The sequence below is a fragment of the Hemiscyllium ocellatum genome, chromosome 23, assembly GCF_020745735.1.
Source record: "Hemiscyllium ocellatum isolate sHemOce1 chromosome 23, sHemOce1.pat.X.cur, whole genome shotgun sequence".
NCBI classification, from domain to species: domain Eukaryota; kingdom Metazoa; phylum Chordata; class Chondrichthyes; order Orectolobiformes; family Hemiscylliidae; genus Hemiscyllium; species Hemiscyllium ocellatum.
In genome coordinates, this window is record NC_083423.1 from 43,049,424 (window position 1) to 43,072,344 (window position 22,921).

General features: G+C 40.6%; 1 protein-coding gene across 2 annotated transcripts in view; it reads left to right on the forward strand.

Moving 5' to 3' along the window:
* Positions 1-6,341: 6,341 nt before the first annotated feature.
* LOC132826766 (copine-8) overlaps positions 6,342-22,921 on the forward strand; it is a 359,716-nt gene continuing 343,136 nt past the window's right edge. The window contains exon 1 of one of the 2 annotated variants that reach the window (XM_060842950.1): positions 6,342-6,420. In XM_060842950.1, coding sequence (XP_060698933.1) covers positions 6,419-6,420 — 2 coding nt within the window. In that variant the 5' untranslated portion in view covers positions 6,342-6,418. Of the gene's footprint in view, positions 6,421-6,750; positions 7,006-22,921 lie in introns of those variants that run through there. The other variant, XM_060842949.1, reaches the window with a different exon arrangement.

Below are 22,921 nucleotides of genomic sequence, written 5' to 3' on the forward strand. Positions count from 1 at the left end.
ACTGTCTCAGATGCATTGTGACTCTGAGCGAAATACTGTAATCATTTGCTGCTTTGATATGTTTTCAGCATATGAAGTTTTGTTTTTTTATATATCATATTCCATTCTGTGATGTTGGCCTATTGCCTGTGGATGGATTCATAGGTTTCTTTTTATATGTATCATTCGACTGAAAAGCATCTGAAACTAAAGCAGCATTAAAATCAGAATGAAGCCTTTCAAGTGTTAAAAAGTACTGGGTTGGCTAGATAGAAAAGAAACTATTTTCATTGTGTGAGGATTCAAGAACAAGGAGGCACATCACAAAATTAGAATCAAACCCCTTCCAAATCACTTTTTAATATTGAAGATAAGAGAAATATTGAATTATCTGCCTCAAAACATTATAGATTTAAAGTCAATGGAAATTCTCAAGAATGATATTCTTCTCTTCCATCAATAATCTTCACAAATAATGTCTGCAGAGTAGCTACTCAGTCTGTTATTATTCAATTTGCATATTAGTCTTCAGTAAACAGGCAGCAGCAAGATAAGAAGGGAATGGGTTAAGTATAAAAATATATATCATGGAAGAAAGATCAGTGAAATTGTAAGAAGAACCAAATTCAAGTTGGAACAGAGGACTCAGCCAGAAACAAGTGTTAAAAATAACAAGAGCAACACCGATACAAAAAGAGGATTCTGTGGATCGAAGCAAAACAGTGGAGTGTTCAGAAATGAAAAGTGGATGAATGTAAAGGAAGGGACATGAGAAATGAATCTGAATAGGAGTAAGGAAGTTTTTCCCAGACAGGTAAAACATACTAGACAAGAACATGCAGAGTTTTCAGGCAGGAAGAATACTGCTTGGAAAATGTGAAATATATATACACAGGGTACGAATTCAACATCAGTAACACCTTTTATTTATATGATGCCTTTCATATCATAAAATGCCCCAAAACACTTCAAAAATCTTTATAAAACAAAAAAAAAGGCAGTGCTTAAAGTGCTATTAGAGCAGATGATCAAACATTTGGCCAAGATTTAGTTTTTACGGACTGTATTAAAGGAGAACAGTGTTGTATAGAGACAGAGAGGGATGTTAGGTGGAGAATGTTAGAGTTTCGGGCCCAGATAACTGAAATCAAAACAACACCAGCAAGTAGGAGAAGAGTCAGTCATTTGGCCCTTTGAGCATTCAATAAGATTATGGTTGAATGATTGTGGCCTCAACTTCATACTTGTGACTCTATACCTTGACTCCTTTGTCAATCAAAATCACGGTCGCCAGTTGTAGAAAAGTTAAAATCAGGAATGTTAAATAGGCCAGAATTAAAGGTACAGATAAGCTGCAGGGTCTGGGACTGTAGGACATGACAAAGATAGGAAGAGGAGAGGCCAGGGAAAAATTTGAAAATAAGGAAGACATCATCATTACACAGGAAGCTGTCATTGTGTTTTCAACTGATGGAAAACCTGATGGCTGTGAATAGATCTTTGAGATTCAGCAGAAATGGAAAAGCAAAAGCGTAGATAAGCTTAACAGGCATATTCTTATCAGTTGCACTAGGCCAGGAATCATTGCCATAAGGGAACAATGACTGCACTCCCAGACAGGAAACATTTAACGATACCAGGAATTTGATCTGCCAAAAGCAATTCTGGAACAGGAAAATTGCAATAGAAGCTAAAGGAAATGAATGCGTAAAAGGGAACAAATAATATTCAGACAGAACCAAGAAACTAATTAGAAGGAAACTTGATGAATGACACAAAGACAAGACCTGAGGAGATAGGCAGAAAGATTTGCAGAATTTTCAGAATAGAGGAACATAAATTGGAGCAAAGGATGTGCAGATAGACAGGGCAGAATAACAGCAATCGCAGAATAACAGCAATCACAGAATTACATCAAACGTACAGGATGGAAACAGGCCCTTCAACCCAACCACTGCATGCCTCCATTTATGCATTGTTTCAATATTTTCCATCCTTCTTTATGTGACCTTTTCCTTTAACTTTAAATGTATTTTAAGTTCAGGTAGTCCGGCTCATTTCACTGCCAGTAAGTTATGAGGACTGGGAATCATGTTGCGTGTCACAAGATTCATGATAATGTTGTTTTTGGCAGTACATCACCTGATCCAATTTGTAACCTCTCTGTCTTTCTGATTTATGGTTTTGCCCTGTGCCACACTGCTGTCTGAGCTTATAACTGAGGATTTCCCAGCCAACCAAATCCCAGATGCTTGACCTCACCTGGCTATGATGCAGACATCACCCAAAGGCATTCCATCATCCGTGCTTACACTGAGATGTACCACCACAACCAGGAGCCACCCGCATTTGATGCAGCCTCCCCTCCTGGCCAGCAAGATCTTGGCCAATTCTTTCTCAGAAGCAGCCCATCCCTTCCCCAAATATAAAACCCCACTTTGGCTCACAGTGTTTTCAAACCAAATACTACCAGCCCCCATCTTCCCCCCAGAAGCAGTAGCCAAACTAGCAGAGCAAAACCCCTCTGGAAGACTTCAGACCTACATTTGGCAGGACAACGTTCATCTGGACTCCAGCCAGAGAGGAGCTGTAGAAGCCTGAATACTCTCTGAAAGTGGAAGTAGCCAGTGGGAAGGAGTACCATGCTTCCTCACCCCACCCCCCGGCATAGAAAACTCCACCAGGCAACTGCTTTGATGAGCCACGGTCTACAACCTGATGAGCAAAGCTCCCTCCCCTGCACCCTGAGGATTATCCTCAGGCTGTACAGTTCAAGGTCTGCAATGGGAGGTACTGTAGGATGAGTGTTACTATTTTATGTATATAGGCACTTTTAAATTTACATTATTTAAATGATTATTTTGATTAAGATTGTAGGTATATAACTGTTGTTTCAACATAGAACTTGTCAGCATAATGTTTCATTTTTTTCACTGCTAAGGAAACTTTGACAGAATCTATCCCCAGCATCGACATTAATCCTTCTGGGAATCAATGCTTCAGTTAAACCTTTTCACTTAAAGTCACAATTTCTCGGAATGCAAACCTAACTTTAATTGAGGACAAACTGTATTTTCTTTAACTACTTAATGAGGTACTAAACTTCCACATTCCATATTCTCACCACTCTCTGTATAAAGAAGCCTCCTCTAGATCTCTTTTTTGATTTCTTGAGGTAACTGTTCTATGTCAATAGCCTTACTCTTCTCCACTCTTTGTGTCCATTACACCAAAACCATTTTTAATCTTCAAGCCCTCCATTTGGTCATCTTTCAGCTTCTCTTTTGACAACCAATCAGAAATAAACTGCTTAATATTTCTTGATGGCACAGCCTCATTGTTCTGATGCTGTCCCCATTAAAAACATCTTTGCACCCTCACCAGATCCTTTCCATGATTTTCATTATGTGGTGACCAGACTAAGTAGATTATTCTGAGTGTTCTCTTCAGCCAATATCCCCTGTGCCTTGACTCAGAGATCATCTGTACTCAGGTTTATGAGTTTCTGCCATGGGACCTCGTGTGAATGATCAGTCTGATTCTCAACTTTGAGCACATGGACAAGATGTTTCACATTGGCATAAGATCTGATTGTGAATTTATACCTTTTGTTTTCTTTGCTACTGCCACTTTGCTTCATCACTTGATGGTGTGACTCAACACATGGTACGGCTGGATGGAGAAATGACCACCATTTTGAAGGCCTGATGGCAGATTTCCCCTGATCATTAATGCGCTGTTCTTCAAGGAGAACTTCAGAGAGTGTTTTTGAAGTGTTTTTCTGTACTCCCCCGGAATGCTGGCTATTTGAGGTGGAGTAAAACCGGACCTAGCAAGGGAAAGTTTTTTTCCCCATGTAGCAGGGCACAGTGTTTCATCTACCAAAGTTTCTTTTGTGGGGATTTTGCCTGAATGCTTGTGAACCTGGTATTAGGAAGGGACAACGTTGTCCTGAAATCTGGACAATGTGACAGAGCCATTGCTTCTGCAATTTCTCCAGTCCATATGTGTCACAGATACACAGCCCAGATTCCACCGCAGTACGGGACTGAGGGGAACTGCTCTATGTACTCGATTTGCTGACTTCCTGATGTGTGTTTGTTGCCAAACATTTGCTGCCACAGTTTGCACAAGACGGAGTTGGCACTGGAGTTGTCACTCACTTAGTGACATTACCATTATACACCACCTCATTGAAAACATCGTCGGTCGGGTTAATTAATTTATTCCGGTCTGAAGTGTACAGATTCTCGAAGATTTGGGGGGTTAGACCGGAAAGTCTGTCAGCTCATTGAACGGCAGAGCGGGCTGGAAGGGCCAAATGGCCTGCTCCTATATTGCTGTTGTTGGTCATTACTGATGTTGTGCAAGCTTCCTACATTACAGCAGGAACTGCATTTCAAAGGCACTCCATTAGCTGTAAGGGGCTTTGCGCCGCCCTGTGGCTGTGGAAGACGGAACAAAATAAAGTGCACTCTTTGGCTTTTTATTTTATTGCGCATTCCCCATGATAGGGAGTTATGAACAATGTCATTGATGATGAATGTGTGGAGGCTTGGTCGAAACGCGGCGTTTCCTTTGGCATTGCAATGATGTGGAGAAACTTGTTGAACATCTCTCCGATGATTCATGAAGCTGGGGAAACAGACTCAAGACCAAAACACGTGGCCAATTCTGTCAAACCGCATTTGATAATGTGTTACACAATCCTAGGACAAGGAAATCAGAACATTAATGTAAACAACCCTTGTTACAACAGGAGTCGTACACAGTTGGCATTTGAGTTTTTAAAAAATCGGCTTGGGGTGGTGTGCAGGGTAAACAAATGTACACACACACTTTATCAAAGATGTCTAATTCAAGGCAGGACTACTTTATCCCATCATCTCTAAGATCAAATGGAAATCTAGGAGCAGAGCCCTGTAAGTTCGAACACTGTGTAGTTAACAATTCCACAGAACGGGAGAGCCCCAGTGAATTAGCGCTGACATTTCTTAACGCTCAATTCATGTGATGGTACACAATGCGATTCCCAGACTCAACTCTCGAGCCAGTTCCCACCGTCAGCAACTGTAGCTGATCACAGTCACCAATTCATAACTCACAAGAGACCACCAAGACTTTGCAGACTGCTTCCTCAGAGCTAATGCTGACATCGCCAGCCCCATTTAAGCAAAAAACCCCACACATTTCTCATCATTTTTATGTTTCCAATATTATTTTCAATGTTCACGCAAAATTCATAAAGGCGCAAGTATACGCCCCATTAATTATTTTCCAAAGTAATAGTCTTTGGTCATTGGGGGAATACAAAGTAAAGAATTAGCTATTTTAAAAATCATGTTTTCTGATAATTTATCGATCATTTCTATATTTCTGCATTAATTTCCTTTATTCTGCAATTTAGCTGATGTGGTCAGATTTTTAAAAGATTAACCCACTGCCTGATCAGACTCCTAATGAAACAGAAAGATGAGAAGTTGGAGTCCAGGCGGCTTCAGGAAAGCACTCCTGATCCGCAGGGTGCGCCGAATCTATATTCAGGCTCAAAACTTGTTTCAAATTGACCTTGGGAATCTAATGGGATAGTGGCCAAAACTGCAATTTCATCATATCAACAAGACCCAGTTTTCGATTTTTTTTATTAAAGTGGAACTCGCCTGAAGATTAATGAGATTTAAAAAAAGGAGTGCGGATGCTGGAGAGCTAAAACAAACACAGAAATTGACGGAGAAACTCAGCCGGTCTGGTAGCATCAGTGGAGAGAAAACAGGTAACGTTTCAGGTCCGGCGACTCTTCGTCAGAGCGGAAACACTAACTGTGCCTCTCTTGCTCTCTCCACAGAGGCTGCCTGACCTGCTGAGCATCCTCTCTTATTTCAGATTGCCAGCGCTTCTTTTTGAGGTTAAGTCCAGATATTGGAATTTATTCATGGGAAGCGTGGTCAGATACTTTTGTTCAGCAGAAATAGGTCTGTTTTTGTTTCTCTCGGAATCAGTCCCAAGTCGATTCTGGCGGCAAGCTGGGGATGAGCAGGGGGGTATCTTTATAATGAATGATTAGATTAGATTACTGACAGTGTGGAAACAGGCCCTTCGGCCCAAGAAGTCCACACCGACCCTCTGAAGAGCAACCCACCCAGACCCATTCCTCGACATTTACCCCTTCACCGTAATACTTCGGGCAATTTAGCATGGCCAATTCACCTAACCTCTGCGCGCGTGTGTGTGTGGGGGTGGGGGTATTTCCTTGTGAACATCGGGAAAACCTAAGGGCTAAAACCGGAAGTGGATTTGTCGTTTAAACTTCATTCTTAACATGATGTAGAGGAACATGGATTGTGCTCTGTTTAAGTCTGGACTGGAATTTATTCGCTAATAGAGAAAAATACTTTTGTTCTTTTCGGAACGGTACAGATGATGCAGTGTACTGTGTACTATGTGAGTACCGATATAGATTCCGGTGTTTTCCAGATGTTTAGAGACATTGAAAGAATCGTCATATTTCCTGAGGCAACTCCAAGATGTTTATTTCTGACCATGAGCTTCCCATTAAAACAAAGTTTGAATTGTAAGGAATGGCAGTGCACGCAGACTTCTCTGTGTTAACGTAAGGTTCGCTCAAACAGCAACAAAAAAAAAGCAGGCATGCAATCCGGATTTCATAATCATATTTCACATCCTCTCTTTAAACGTCCCCCCCCCCGCAGGTTTGTAAAAATGCCTGTGCCCCTCCTCTCCCAGCTGGTTTAGTTGGGCTTTTTGATGCAGACACGGCTCAAATGCTGCCGATTCCTGCCCCTCCTCTCCTTCTCAGACGTTTTCTTGTATTTGTTATGAAGTGACATCACCCGCAGACACACACACACACACACACTAACCCAAGCCGAGGAGTGGAGCCGTCCACCGCTTCAGGGCTCGGGCTTGTGCAGTCGAGAGCTCCAGGAATATGGCGTCCATAGGAGACTTCGATCCCCTGCACGCCAACATCCCGGCCACCAAAGTGGAGATCACCATCTCAGGCAGGTAATGTGTGTCCTGCAACTTCCCCCCCCTCTGCCACTCTGTCTTTAATCACAGGCGAGAAAGGGGGAATCCAGCAGATTGAGGTGTTTGCGGTTCACTTTCTCTGGCACCCCGAGCAGTGCTGAGAGCCCCCGATACTGTAGTGAACATGACTTGGACAAAGTCAAGTTAGCTTTAACCAGCGGGGCTTTCCATCCGTCATTGCGATACTTGGCGTGTTTCTGGGCTCGGGCGAAATTCGTTATCTTTCCTGGATGATTATTTCAGAAGATTAGAGGTCTGGAGCTAAGTTCTGGGAAGTTGTTAAGAACGCGTGCCTGTGATTGTATGGGAAGAGGAATGTTAACTTTAACGCATCTGCTCCTGCGATATTACCAGTAACATGTTTCAGATTGCTCTCATGCCCAAGTCTGAGCAGACTGGAGGCACTCTATTCAGAGTGACTGTGTAGTTTCCCCCTCTCGCATTTCCGAGGCGCGATGTGTGTGCAGATTATCATCACACACTGGTTGGCAAGAAACAGGAGGAATTTCCATGTGTTAACTCCTGCAGTGCCGGATACACAACCCGAGTTGTTTATTGTTAAACATTGAAGTGTTGCTCAGGGCAGATGCATGGATTGGAGTGTGGACCGATATCTCAGTGTTTAAACATTCGACCCTCATCGCTTCGTTTCCGATGAGACAACACGTTGTCAGGGATAATCTCTTCCCAACCTTAGTGATTGTCATGCATGCACTCATGAATAGATTAAAGAAGTTGGACAACTCATTTGCAATCTTGTAAACTAATTACTTGGGTGCTCCATTTTGCTAAAATATCAAATGAACATGGAAAAGTTATTTAATTTTTTGTGGTGTTCCTAAGAATGGGCACCAAAAACTTGTATTTGCTTTCTGTCTGAATGGTTACCAGTTGTGTTAAAGGGGTCCCACACATGTATTTTGACTGCAATCCACAAATAAATCTACTGTGTTGCCAGTCACAATGTAGGAACCTATCTGAGTTACGGTCATCCTCTGCTGCTCAAGCATTAACTTAAGTCAGGCCAGAAATTGGAAGAAAGTGCAGCATGTTCCCTTGTTTATTTCATACCTTACACTCATTCTTTCATTTCACGCGCATGTTTAACAGATGCTGGGATGTCAGTAAGGAAAGCCCTGATCTTGAATTCATATCTGTTACTTTCTTACTCTGTTAATGACTGCGTGACAATCACCAAGCTTGGAAAGAGCAACCTATTTTTCAATCCACGTTTGAACATAATGAAAACTGAACTGAGAAAGCCGTTGGGCATGTAGTTTCCATTCTTCCCCAGCTACACATTTTCCACTGTCTGCACTATCACTGCCACAGGTGGGCAATCCCAAGGTAGTAAGATTCTTTTTCTTGCTAAAGAAATCATCATCAATCCTGAAATTACAACCAGAGCTATTCTGATTAATGGAGTGCCGAGCTCACATTTTCTTTTTAACATGTAGCTTTTATTTTAAACATCACTGCTGTTTTATAAGACACATATTCATAATTTTGTTCACCTCTAGCTTACCCGCCCTCCCACTACCACTCATTTACTGTCTCATATTGCCAAAACAGTTGTTGTATTTATTCTGTGGTTGATCCCGAGAGACACCAATGATCTTGCTGCAGGCTAAGCAGGGTTTGGGAGTGGGAATGGGGGATGGTAACCCCACTTTAACAGGCAGCAGGATCCAGAGGCACAATTTACAGGCACTAGGAAATTAAATTGATACTTGAATGTTAATGTTTCCTCTGATTTCCCTCTGCTTTGGAGAAATGCTTAACATTTGGTGGGCATCTGCCCATATCTGAGTGCTACAGACGGGCAACTTGTTCATGTGCCAGGCACCAGTCTATGTGTGTCATTGTAATAACAACATGCCTTGTAATGCCAATGTGTTACTGGGATTAATAATATATTCAAACCTGTAATCATCTAGCATCCTGTATTTTAATTAATCAGAACCTTTTCTCTTCTTAAAGGAAGATTTGTCAGTATTAGGATGCTGTTCTTCCCATTGATAACATTTTAGTTTAAACATTACTGCAGGTACAAACTTTGTGAAATATCTAAAGGAGAAATTTCAGCATGATTTGTTGAGATAGTTTTGAGATATCAATATAAAGTTAAACATAGTTGCAGCACAAAGCAAGATAATATTACTTTAAGTATTATTGGTGCAAAAGACTCACCAACTTTGTGCAACTATATTGATGCCCAATAATGTTCCAACCCAATTATTGCTTCAAGATGGGTCAGGCTGAGGTTAAAAAGAAACGCTATGTGGAAGACTGGGCTACAAAAATCAAATTTATATAATAATCAAGGCAATGCTAGAAAAACTGTGAGTGTAGAAATAAAAATGATATGCAATGCTGTAGCCAGCATCCAGCAGCTCATCAAAACGATATCAGCCTCTTAAGTTACTTCATTATTTGCTGTCAAATTTATTTTAATCACTTGTTTCTGGGAGAGAGATGAATGCTGGAAACATGGGTCGACATAGTGCAATGGATGTATGGTGCCACAGAATGGTGAACTTGGGTTTGGGTTCACCATCGCTATTAAAATGCATTCCCAATCTAAGGCATGCTAGACAAAAGTCTTCAAGTAACCCATCTGCTTGGCTTCTTAAAATTGACACATTACTAAGAAAAAGGAAGTAAAAGATAATCTGAACATGGAGAACGATATTTACTGGGATATAAAAACAATCTTAATTATCAAACAATGTTCCATTTGTAAACTTCAAAGAAAATCTCAACATAGTAAATTATCTGCTATCACTGGAAAAATTTCTAATAAAAACTGATGCTTGAAATAATTTGGTTCTGTTCACTTTGGAGAATTTATGTTAATTTTGTCATTCATGTCATTCAATTGATCCCTTTACACAATGCTCGAGCTGACTTAGTTTTTGTTTGCAAGTTTTCTTTTAACTGTCATTGGTCATTTTTAAGAAACAAATTAATATTGTTCCTAAAATTGCAGAGCATCACAAATATCAAATGAATGCACCTACTAGGTGATGGTAAACATTTTAACCAAAGATCATTTACAGCAACCTAGTATTCCTCAGTGTTAATTCATCGAAATTCTGTCTTTTCAAAGTTGAACAACTACTTTTCAAACCAGAGAATATATTCTGTAAAGCTGTGCAGTTTGTATTCTGAGTCTGTGCCTTACAATTCTAATCCCTCATTCTTTTTAGATATCAACATATGCCCACTGATTGTTTACAGGAGACAAGTGTCAATATAAAACAACTTTCCCTTTTCTCTCCAACAATTGTATGATCTGCCTTGCCTTACCAGGTGCATAATAAGAATGAATAAAGACTAAAACCATGGTTTACATGGACTGTTTTATGTCCTAGCAATCAACTTGAAACTATTTGCCACTTGTGACAGCTTCTGAGCAGGTCTAGATTATATATAAAGGTAGTTACCAGTAACATTGACAGTTTAGAAAGATCATGGGCATATTGTCTCTGAGTCTCTATTCATTTTCCAGTAGAAGCATGGGCAATGTATGTATGACTTAATGACTAGAGGCACATGAGGTTTCTGTCTATACAAAATAAAAGTGAAGGTGTGTCAACCTTAAAGTGTTCAGTAAGCAGCAGTTCATCCATCAACTGGAAAATGTTTTGTTTTTGACATTCAGGCTGATCTGATAGATTCATTGATCCTGAAAGACTTTCTTTTGGAGATCTGAGCCATATCATGTTATATGTCCACATCTCTATTTATGAAAGACACTAATTAAACAATTAAACTGATGCTAGACAGCTTGCCTATTCTAGCTAAAGTGAAGTTGATGTGCGACTAAACATAACAGTTTTAGCAGCTGACAGCGTGAGCTGGAGTTCTTGCAAAAATAATCCAAAGCATGAGGCATGGAAAGGCAGAATTGATTACTCATAGGAACAAAGTTGCAAGCATATATGGGAATGTGAAAGAACATATGTCACTGCTGTTATAACAGATTATTTCAGCTTCTCTCGAAGAATTCATACATTTTCCATCCCCTTTTGTTGCCTTTGAAATATTCCATACAGACACTTTGACCAATTTATTACTCATTAAACACATTTACTCAGCTGCTCTAACTGTATGAGACAAGCAAAAGATTGCAATTCAAACTTAGTTTGATTAAAACGCTCACACATTAGCAAAAATGTCTCGTCCACAAATTAAGTTAACTTTTCCCCAAACTGGGCTGATTGCCTGAAAAACACATTCATTACACAAGTAAATGAACTTGGTTCGGCTGCTGGGTTCACTGAACTCCATTGACAAGGCACTCAGTGTCTTTTTGGTACAACGGTGGGTCTCACACAGAGTCTTTGCTGCGGGAATGGTTGCCAGGTGTCCCACCTTATTCCCGCTTTCTGAGCTCCTCTGGAATTCCACAGAATCATAGAGTCCCCACAATGTGGAAACGAGGGATAATTTGGTCCATCAGTCTGCATCGACTCTCTGAAAGGCATCCCACCCAGACCCAAGCCCTCATCCTCACCTTATTCCCATAACCCTGCATTTACCATTACCAATCTACCTAGCCTTCACGTCTTTGAACTGGAGGAGGAAACCAGATAGCTGAAGGAAACCCATGCAGACACAAGGAGAACTTGCAAACCTGCACAGACAGTCAAGCAAGGCTGGAATCAAACCTGGGTCCCTGGCACTGTGAGTGCAGCAGTGCTATCCACTGGACCACTATGTCAATCCTGTTCTCTGACATCCAATGGGGTCATGGGGCAGGGGTCACAACACATAATGAAGTTAGGCAGGCCATTCCAGTGTATCCATTCCCTTTCCAAAATATGACTAGACCATGGTGCCAAGAGGTTTGGCTGAAACTAGGAATACACAGTTACAACATAATGTCTATTCTGACTGAGTACCACTTAATGAGTTACAGGTCTTAACAACTCTGCCAATGCTCAATATGCAATAAAGGTCTGGGCTGATCCTTGTTTGCTTTGATCTTGCCCTCTTTTCATTCCATTAAGCCTTGCTTCCAGAAACTGTTTAACCAATTTTATATTGGGCCTAGGTGCTTAGGCCGGTGTGGTTGGCCACACTTTACAATTTAAAATGATTGTGAATATGCTTAAGTAACTCAGTTCAGAGCCTGTATTTAACTCAAGAATAGTATGTTGATGTATCTATCTTCTTGACCAAGTTTAGGAAAGATAATAGTGAAAATCTAAGATTGTTGAGACTCCTAATGGTATGGGTCTCTGTATCTGAGAACACACAGCTCCTGGATGGACATGTGTGTAGGAATGCTTACAGTGAGCAGAGGGAGAATTCCAAAAAGAGAATGGCACAGTGAATTTTTATAAGATTGTCATATTAGTAGTAATTTGTCTGCTTCAAACCACATGATCAACTTAAAAACTTTAGACCAAATTAAATTACCCGGGAACAGTTAACAGGGAATATGATTAGCACAATGTTGGGAAGAAAAAGTGTCAACTCTTAAATCTAAAATCTGAACGTGACACTCAATTTTGCAGCTGGAACCATGGCCAAGTTCCACTGCATTCTCTCCCAGTAAGTTCTGATATTACTAGCAAATATTATTTTGTGGATCTTATTGACTATGAGATCCTTGATTGGGGTTCTTAACCCGGGCCAATCAAGGAGCCCTGGCTGACAGATATAAATAGAGGGGATTCAGAGTCTCCTCATTTTCAGGGACTGACTCTGAGCTGGCTGGCCACAGCCAGTGTACTGTGTGTATGCAAACAAAAGGGGACCTTGGAAATGGGATATCAGCCCCTGTGCAGTTATTTCATAGTACAATCCAAGAAAGGACATCATTTAAATAGGAGGTGAAAAACTAGGATAAATGTTTAACTTATTACCATAACTGAGTGCATCAGGCAAATTACTCTGTTGAGTTCTGATGAAGAATCTCTGCATGCGAAACATTAACTCTGCTTTCTTCCTATAGATGTTGCCAGATCTGCTGAATTTCTTCAGCAACTTCTGTTTTTGTTTCAGATCTCTAAATCCACGGTTCTTTGTTTCAAATCACTCTATTATCCATTTATGTTAGTTTGATAGTCCCATACACTGGGAATGAATCTGGAATTATCTGGATGTAAGGCTCAATCACTATGGATTCACTTGATGAAATGGAGAGATTGTTATTAAAAAATGCCATAACATTGATATTCATTTCACAAGTTTCTCTGAAATGCTTTTGAAATGTGCAGCAGCTGTTTGTCATTTCTAACTGGTGTGTGCAACAGTTTATCAAATGCCTATGAGATTCTTGGATGCTCATTTCTTTTGCATTACATTGTTCCCCTCCTCCTCACATTGTATTTGTAAAATGTTTGTGCCTTTCCTATGAATGTTTACTAAACAGTTCTAGCTAACCAGGGATGGACAACACTTGCATTACCAATGACAACCATTATCCCATGAAAGAATATTAGAAACACATGGCATCCATTGGTTGACTGGATCTTAAAGGAGCATTGAAATTTTTTGTGTTGGAGAAGTTGGAATGGGAAAATGTAATAGGGATGCAGCAACAGGACATTCAGCCCCTTAGGTCTTCTCTGCCACTTCAGACATAGCTAATTATTTACGTTAATACCTTTTTTCTGCAATATCTCCATATCCCTTGATGTCATTAGTGTCTGGAAAGCTACTAATCTCTCATCTTGAATGTGCTCAATGGTTGGGCTGCTGCAGCCCTCTAGGGTTCATTCATGGCATTCATTTTGGAAAACTGATATCACTGAAAACAACTTCCAATACCATACAACTGCATGCATTTATAAATGTGACCTGATTAAATTGTCAGGTAAATTTGGACCATAGGCAGAAATATTGGGACAACTGCACATTTATCAATTTTGCTTGAATGCAATCACTCAAAATTCATTTTGACTCTGAATCTGCCCTGATGTAAAGGGAATAAGTTGTACAGAATAACAGTATGAACATTCTATTTCTCTCCTTTATGAACAGACTAAGAACTGAGCTTGTCTGTAGGGAGCATCAAAATAACCATTTAGCTGTGTTTAGTGTTCGAGGCAGGGAGCTAAGTCACATTGAGAGCCTGTGCTTATTGTCCATCTCTTTTATCTATTGAAGTACTTCAGATGGTGAGCCTTGAAAAACACTTGAATGAAAGCAGGATAATAGATATTTAAAAGGAGAAACAGTCAGTGCTTACAGTAACGAAACTGATTCTTTTCTCCCTGAACATGAGAAATGTAATCAAATGCAGATTGTTTCCTTAATCCTTTTGGTCATCGCTGGCTCTTTTTTGATGATCTGATGTTTACTGAATTGTTCAGTTTCCGTTTTTGAGGCAATATTTTCATGAGAAGCTTTTAAGTTTGCTGCTTTGCTTCTTTTGATGGAGTTGCCCTTATCAACATGACTAATTCCATACTCCATAATCTAATTGTAAAGCAGTTTGAATTTATGACAGCTTTGAGAAGATAAGTTTAATCTTGTTCCCCCCCCCCGCAAGTGTTTGAGAGTCACTTAGTGACTTGACTGCTTATGTTCCAGTGAAAGAACTGGTATCTCATTCTCAGTTATTCTTCGAATGAGTGAATTTTCATTTTAATTTAGTCTTTATTTTGTACCTAATCAACATAATGAAAATGCTTACTGTCATTAATGAACAGAATTTGTTTTAATAGATGGGGAGTGAATATTTGTTTAACTTTCATTACATTGGTAATAATTCTATGTACTGAAATGGATTTTTCATGAATGTAGTGAAAGCTCTAACATTTGCTGAATTTAGTCATTACTTAGTAATCATGTATTGTGAAAAAGAGAAGCTGGAAAGGGCTCATTGAGTAAATGCACTGTACTGCCTGTGGTGAAAATAAAAGATACAGATAGGGAAGATGCAGGTAATGATCTATATAGTGTTAGCTTACTTTACTGATTTTAGTCTGAAACATGGAGTAAAGGCTGACTACAAATTGCTCATGCATCAATATTATTAATGTTTCATAGCGAAGGTTTTTAAATTTCAGTGTTATTTTCCTTTCTGGTTCATTCGCTTTCTCTTTTCAACATGTTGAAAGATCAGCCAAAGTTTGCTTTTGATCAACATGTTATTCTGATTCATTGTGGGAAAGTATATAGACATGAACTTTCTGAAAAACCACCTTTTTCAGATGGTAGGTTTCTTTTAATGTGCAAATCTGGATCTAATGAAGTATGTAGAACACTAATTTCTATTGTTGGACAGATCAATTTTAAATGCAATATAGTTGAAGAGGACCCAGAAAGGCAAGTTTAAAGTCATTTCAGCGGGGTTAGAGAAGGAAGTGGAACATCCCACTTGGCATCCACCTTCTTGGGTCACTTTCTCTGTGATTACAATCCTTAATTTTGGACATGCCAGGCTGCTGACTACCAACTTGTGTCACATTGGTTTGATATATGAACTGTATTGGGACATCTGCTTGAATTATAGTACGATTAGCCTAACCATGGCTGTAGGTAAAATTCTAGAATCCATTGTTAAGGATGAGATTTCTAAATTCTTGGAAGTGCAGGGTCAGATTAGAACAAGTCAGGAAGGATTTAGTAAGGGAAGGTCATGCCTGACAAACCTTTTAGAATTCTTTGAAGTGGTAGCAAATAGGTTAGACAAGGGAAACCCAGTGAATGTTGTCTACCTAGACTTCCAAAAGGCCTTTGCTAAGGTGCCTCACGGGAGGTTGCTGAGTAAGGTGAGGGCCCATGGTGTTTGAGGTGAGCTACTGGCATGGATTGAGGATTGACTGTCTGACAGAAGGCAGAGAGTTGAGATAAAAGGTTCTTTTTCAGAATGGCAGGTAGTGACAAGTGGTGTCCTGCAGGGTTCAGTGTTGAGACCGCAGCCATTCACTTTATATATTAATGATCTGGATGAAGGGACTGGGGGCATTCTGGCAAAGTTCGCCGATGATATGAAGTTAGGCGGACAGGCAGGTAGTTCTGAGGAGGTGATGCTGCAGAAAGATTTAGACCATTAAGGAGAATGGTCCAGGAAATGGCTGATGAAATTCAACGTGAGCAAAAGTGAAGTCTTGCATTTTGGAAAAAAGAATATAGGCATGGACTATTTTCTAAACGGTGAGAAAATTCATAAAGCCAAAGTACAAAGGGATCTGGGAGTGCTAGTCCAGGATTCCCTAAAGGTTGACTTGCAGGTTGAGTCCGTGGTTAAGAAAGCAAATGTAAAGTTGCTATTTATCTCAAGAGGGTTGGAATACAAAAGCAACGATATGCTTCTGAGACTTTATAAAGCTCTAGTTAGGCCCCATTTAGAATACGGTGCCTAATTTTGGTGCCCACACCTCAGGAAGGCCATACTGGCACTGGAGCATGTCCAGCGGAGATTCACACGGATGATCCCTGGAGCGGTTGACGATCCTGGGATTGTATTCATAGAGTTTAGAAGGTTGAGGGGAGGTCTAATAGAAACTTATAAGATAATGCATGGTTTAGAAAGGGCGGATGCTGGGAATTTGTTTCCATTGTGCGGGGAGACTAGGACCAGTGGGCACAGCCTTAGAATTAGAGGTAGTCAATTTAGAATGGAAATGAAGAGACATTTCTTGAGCCAGAGAGTGGTGGGCCTGTGGAATTCATTGCCACGGAACGCAGTGGAGCCAGGGACATTAAATGTCTTCAAGGTAGAGATTGATAAATTCTTGATCTCACAAAGAATTAAGGGCTACGTGGAAAGTGTGGGTAAGTGGAATTGAAATGCCCATCAGCCATGATTGAATGGCGAAGTGGACTCGATGGGCTGAATTGCCTTACTTCCATTCCTATGTCTTTTGGTTTTATGGTCTAAGTGGTAAGTTCTTTGGTTTGAGTTAAAAGTGGTCTTGGCCTATGAATGTTTCTGGCCTTTTTGTTGCTGAAATGGGTGGACTCGATGCACATTTCATTGGTCTGCTGGCTGCATGTCAAAATCTAGGGTGTGGTTAAAGATGACTATGTATATCTTTGACTCAAATACATGCTTCATATTGTCAAGAGAGTGATTGAACACTACAGGCTCCTGACAAATGCAAAGCTGTACCAGATGAACAAACATCTTCAGGATTGAAGAGGAAATTAAAACTGAAGTTAACCAATATTTAGAATGAAACAGCAATAGCCTTAGCTAAATTAACTTGGTAGAATCCTTTTCTTTTAATTTTAAGGAAAAGTAGTTTTTGTCCAATAGAATGTAATTTATAGAACAGTATGTCTCAACATGGCTTTCCAGTCAAGTCTTCACAGGTATAAAATTACCTATCCTATTTATGCTACTATATTTATTTCAAGAAGAACACTGTATTGAGGTCATTCTGATATAACAGCATGATGTTAACTCAATCAAATAAAATCTACAGTATGAACATTTATCAATCCAGTCAATCTTTAAGCAGTGGAGCTACAGTAAATTGAATCTGTATGAAATATACAACAGTATAGAACTTTTAGTCATTAGGATAAAATAAATATGCATTCATTACATTGTTTGAATATGTTCCTTATTTATCACTATAATATTTAGGTGGTCAAATTAATCTGCACTGTGTCATTTTAAAATATTTGTTCTGATGTTTTGAGCTTTCATCAGCTCCAGTAAACATCACAGTTGACTGCTGGTTCATTGAAGCCTCTGTAAGTCAAGTTTATGCAAGTTACAGCCTATAGTTATTGACATGTTTTGATATATATACATCATTTACAGTAGCAGAGTCCAACCCCTAATTTTATTTGGGTGTCTTTGTTTCAGATTTTAAAAGGCTGATCTTGATTTTTATTTTACCAATAATATGTATATATACATTCTGCCAAAGCTTTGAGCTGCTGTTATTGTGAGTCCTTCAACTCACTGGGTTAGCTTCAGTTTTCCACTCCAATGCATGTGCAAGTCCAACATTTTTGTTTTGATGAAGTCATATATATTTTTCTGTTTAAGAAAAGGGAACTCAGGGATTAAATATCAAATACAAGCAAATACTATCTTTTGTTTTATCTACTTTGGTTATCATAGTTCATAAATGATTAACTTGGAGGTTTGATAGAACCTGGCTGAATTAACACAGAAATGTCAAACGGTTACATTGTTTTTGTTCCTTCAAAATCCAGTCCAAACATTTTTCTGTTATGTGTTAGAGGTGCCATCTTTCAAACAAGAATTAAATCTGTCAGTGCAGATTCTATCACGTGAATATAAATGATTCCATGGTACTATTTTAAAGAAGGGTAAGTGAGTTATCATAAGTGCTCTGGATAATAGTAATTCTTTCATCATTAATTTAACCTGGGACAGTGTTTGTAGAGGAATAAGATGGTGTTATTTTCTGGGTCTGTAGATTGTGAAGGAGCAAAAGTGGCCTTTAATAGAGTGATATTTACTTCTTGTCAGATGTGGGAGTTTAAAGAGAGTTTAAGGGTGACTGCGGATTATATCTGCCATAAATGCTGCTGGCTGCAAATCTTATCAGATCAAGTGAATCAGTTATAGATACAGTTAGAAGCAATGAGGAATTTGCAACAGCAACACTATGTGATGGATGGCAGTTATAGGAAGGGGAGAAAGTCTCAGATACACTCACATGATGGGTTCACTCTAGAAAAGGTAAGAGAGGTAGGGCAGCTAGTGCAGGAGTCTTTTGTGGATATACCCATTTCAAACAGGTATGCTGTTGTGGAAAATGTAGGGGGTGATGGATTCTCAGGAGAAAGTAGCACGAACAGCCAATTTTCTGGTATTGAGACTGGCTCTAATGCAACAAGGGGTATGTTGGGTTCTAAGAGATCAATTGTGTTAGTGGATTCTCTGGTTTGAGGTACAGACAAATGTTTCTGTGGCCAGCAGCGAAAAAGCAGAATGGTGTGTTGCTTCCCTGGCGCCAGGATCAAGGATGTCTCAGAGAGGGTGCGGAATGTTCTCACAGGGGAGAGGGGCCAGCAGGAGGTCATTGTCCACATTGGAACCAATGACATAGGAAAGGACAAAGGTTGAGATTCTGAAGGGAGATTACAGAGAGTTAGGCCAAAATTTAAAAAAGGAGTTTCTCGAGAGTAGTAATATCTGGATTACTCCCAGTGCTACGAGCTAGTGAGGGCAGGAATAGAAGAATAGAGCAGATGAATACATGGCTGATGAGCTGGTGTATGGGCAAAGGATTCACATTTTTGGATCATTGGAATCTCTTTTGGGGTAGAAGTGACCTGTGCAAGAAGGACGGATTGTACCCAAATTGGAGGGAGACTAATATACTGGCAGGGAGATTTTCTAGCTGCTCAGGAGGATTTAAACGAGTAAGATAGGAGGGTGGGACCCAGGGAGATAGTGAGGAAAGAGATCAATCTGAGACGGGTACAGATGAGAACAGAGGTGAGTCAAGCAGTCAGGGCAGGTAGGGACAAGGTAGGACTAATTATTTCGATGCAAGGGGCCTAACAGGGAAGGCAGATGAACTCAGGGCATGGTTAGGAACATGGGACTGGGATATCATAGCAATTACAGAAACATGGCTCAGGGATGGGCAGGACTGGCAGCTTAATGTTCCAGAATACAAATGCTACAGGAAGGATAGAAAGGGAGGCAAGAGAGGAGGGGGAGTGGCATTTTTGATAAGGGATAGCATTACAGCTGTGCTGAGGGAGGATATTCCCGGAAATACATCCAAGGAAGTTATTTGGGTGGTACTGAGAGATAAGAAAGGGATGATCACCTTATCGGGATTGTATTATAGAACCCCTAATAGTCAGAGGGAAAATGAGAAACAAACTTGTAAGGAGATCTCAGCAATCTGGAAGAAAAATAAGGTGGTTATGGTAGGGCATTTTAACTTTCCAAATATAGACTGGGACTGCCATAGTGTTAAAGGCTTAGATGGAGAAGAATTTGGTAAGTGTGAACAAGACAATTTTCTGATTCAGTATGTGGGTGTACCTATGAGAGAATGTGCAAAACTTGACCTACTCTTGGGAAATATGGCAGGGCAGGTGACTGAGCTGTCAGTGGGGGAGCACTTTGGGGCCAGCGACCATAATTCTATTTGTTTTAAAATAATGATGGAAATAGACCAGATCTAAAAGTGAAAGTTCTAAATTGGAGAAAAGCCAATTTTGACGGTATTAGGCAAGAACTTTCGAAAACTGATTGATGGCAGATGTTCGCAGGTAAAGGGATGGCTGGAAAATGGGAAGCCTTCAGAAATGAGATAATGAGAATCCAGAGAAAATATATTCCTGTCAGGGTGAAAGGAAAAGTTGGTAGGTATAGGGAATGCTGGATGACTAAAGATATTGAGGGTTTGGTTAAGAAAAAGAAGGAAGCATATATAAGGTATAGACAGGGTAGATCGAGTGAATCCTTAGAAGAGTATAAAGGAAGTAAGAATATACTTAAGAGGGAAGTCAGGAGGGTAAAAAGGGGACATGAGATTGCTTTCGCAAATAGAATTAAGGAGAATCCAAAGAGATTTCACAAATACATTAAGGACAAAAGGGTAACTAGGGAGAGAATAGGGTTTCTCAAAGATCAGCAAGGTGGCCTTTGTGTGGAGCCGCAGAAAATGGGGGAGATATTAAATGAGTATTTCGCGTCAGTATTTACTGTGGAAAAGGATATGGAAGATATAGACTGTAGGGAAATGGATGGTGACATCTTAAAAAATGTCCAGATTACAGAAGAGGAAGTGCTGCATGTCTTGAAATGCATAAAAGTGGATAAATCCACAGGACCTGATCAGGTGTATCCTGGAACTCTGTGGGAAGCTAGATAAGTGATTGCTGGGATCTCTTGCTGACATATTTGTATCATCAACAGTCACAGGTGAGGTGCCGGAAGACTGGAGGTTGGCAAACGTGGTGCTACTGTTTAAGAAAGGTGGTAAGGACAAGCCAGGGAACTATAGACCAGTGAGCCTAACGTCAGTGGTGGGCAAGGTTTTGGAGGGAATCCTGAGGGACAGGATATTCATGTATTTGGAACGGCAAGGACTGATTTGGGATAGTCAACATGGTTTTGTGTTGGAAATCATGTCTCACAAACTTGATTTTTTTGAGGAAGTAACAAAGAGGATTGACGAGGGCAGAGCGATAGATGTGATCTTTATGGACTTCAATAAGACGTTCCACAATGGTCCCCATGGGAGACTGATTAGCAAGGTTAGATCTCACAGAATACATGGAGAACTAGCCATTTGGATATAGAACTGGCTCAAAGGTAAAAGGCAGAGCGTGGTGGTGGAGGGTTGTTTTTCGAACTGGAGGCCTGTGACCAGTGGAGTGCCACAAGGTTCTTTGCTGGGCCCACTACTTTTCATCATTTACATAAATGATTTGGATGCGAGCATAAGAAGTACAGTTAGAAAGTTTGCAGATGACACCAAAATTGGAGGTGTAGTGGACAGCGAAGCAGGGTACCTCAGATTACAACAGGATCTTGACCAGATGGGCCAATGGGTTGAGAAGTGACAGATGGAGTTTAATTCACATAAATGCGAAGTGCTGCATTTTGGGAAAGCAAATCTTAGCAGGACTTATACACTTAATGGTAAGGTCCGAGGGAGTGTTGCTGAACGAAGAGACCTTGGAATGCAGGTTCAAAGCTCCTTGAAAGTGGAGTTGTAGGTAGATAGGATAGTGAAGAGTACAGGAATATTGAATACAGGAGTTGGGAGGTCATATTGCGGCTGTACAGGACATTGGTTAGGCCACTGTTGGAATATTGCATGCAATTCTGGTCTCCTTCCTATCGGAAAGATGTTGTAAAACTTGAAAGGGTTCAGAAAAGATTTGCAACGGTGTTGCCAGGGTTGGAGGATTTGAGCCAGAGGGAGAGGCTGAACAGGCTGGGGCTGTTTTCCCTGGACCGTCGGGGGCTGAGGTGTGACCTTATAGAGGTTTACAAAATCATGAGGGGCATGGTTTGGGTAAATAGGCAAAATCTTTTCCCTGTGGTCGGGGAGTCTAGAATTAGATGTCATAAGTTTACGGAGAGAGGGGAATGACATAAAAGAGACCTAAGGAGCAACGTTTTCACGCAGATGGTGGTACATGTGTGGAATGAGCTGCCAGAGGAAGTGGTGGAGACTGGTACAATTGCAATATTTAAGAGGCATTTGAATGGGTATATGAATAGTAAGGGTTTGGAGGATATGGACCAAGTGCTGGCAGGTGGGACTAGATTGGTTTGGGATATCTGGTCGGCATGGACAGGTTGGACCGAAGGGTCTGTTTCCATGCTGTACACCTCTATGACTCTGTGACTCTATGGTGTGGTGTGGTAGAACTGGATTTTATAGTGGGGAGAAAGTGAGGACTGCATCTGCTGGAGATCAGAGCTTAAAAATGTGTTGCTGGATAAGTGCAGCAGGTCAGGCAGCATCAAAGGAGCAGGAGAATCGACGTTTCGGGCATAAGCCCTTCTTCAGGAATGAGGAGGGTGTGCCAAGCAGGCTAAGATAAACGGTAGGGAGGAGGGACTTGGGGGAGGGGCATTGGGTATACGATAGGTGGAAGGAGGTTAAGGTGAGGGTGATAGGCCGGAGTGGGGTGGGGGCGGAGAGGTCGGGAAGAAGATTGTAGGTCAAGAAGGCAGTGCTGAGTCTGAGGGTTGGGACTGAGAAAAGGTGGGGGGAGGGGAAATGAGAAAGCTGGAGAAATCTGCATTCATCCCTTGTAGTTGGAGGGTTCCTAGGTGGATTTTTTTGCTGCTTGTATGGAATCTGAAGTCATATCTTTGGATGATATTACAAAGGACTGGCATGTAAATAAGAAATAGTTGGGATGCAAGGCTGGATCATTAGGGAGCAACTGATGTCACAATGTGGATGTGGAAAGAGAAGCCATAGCAAGAGCTTTCCTGCCTACAGTTAATGTAATC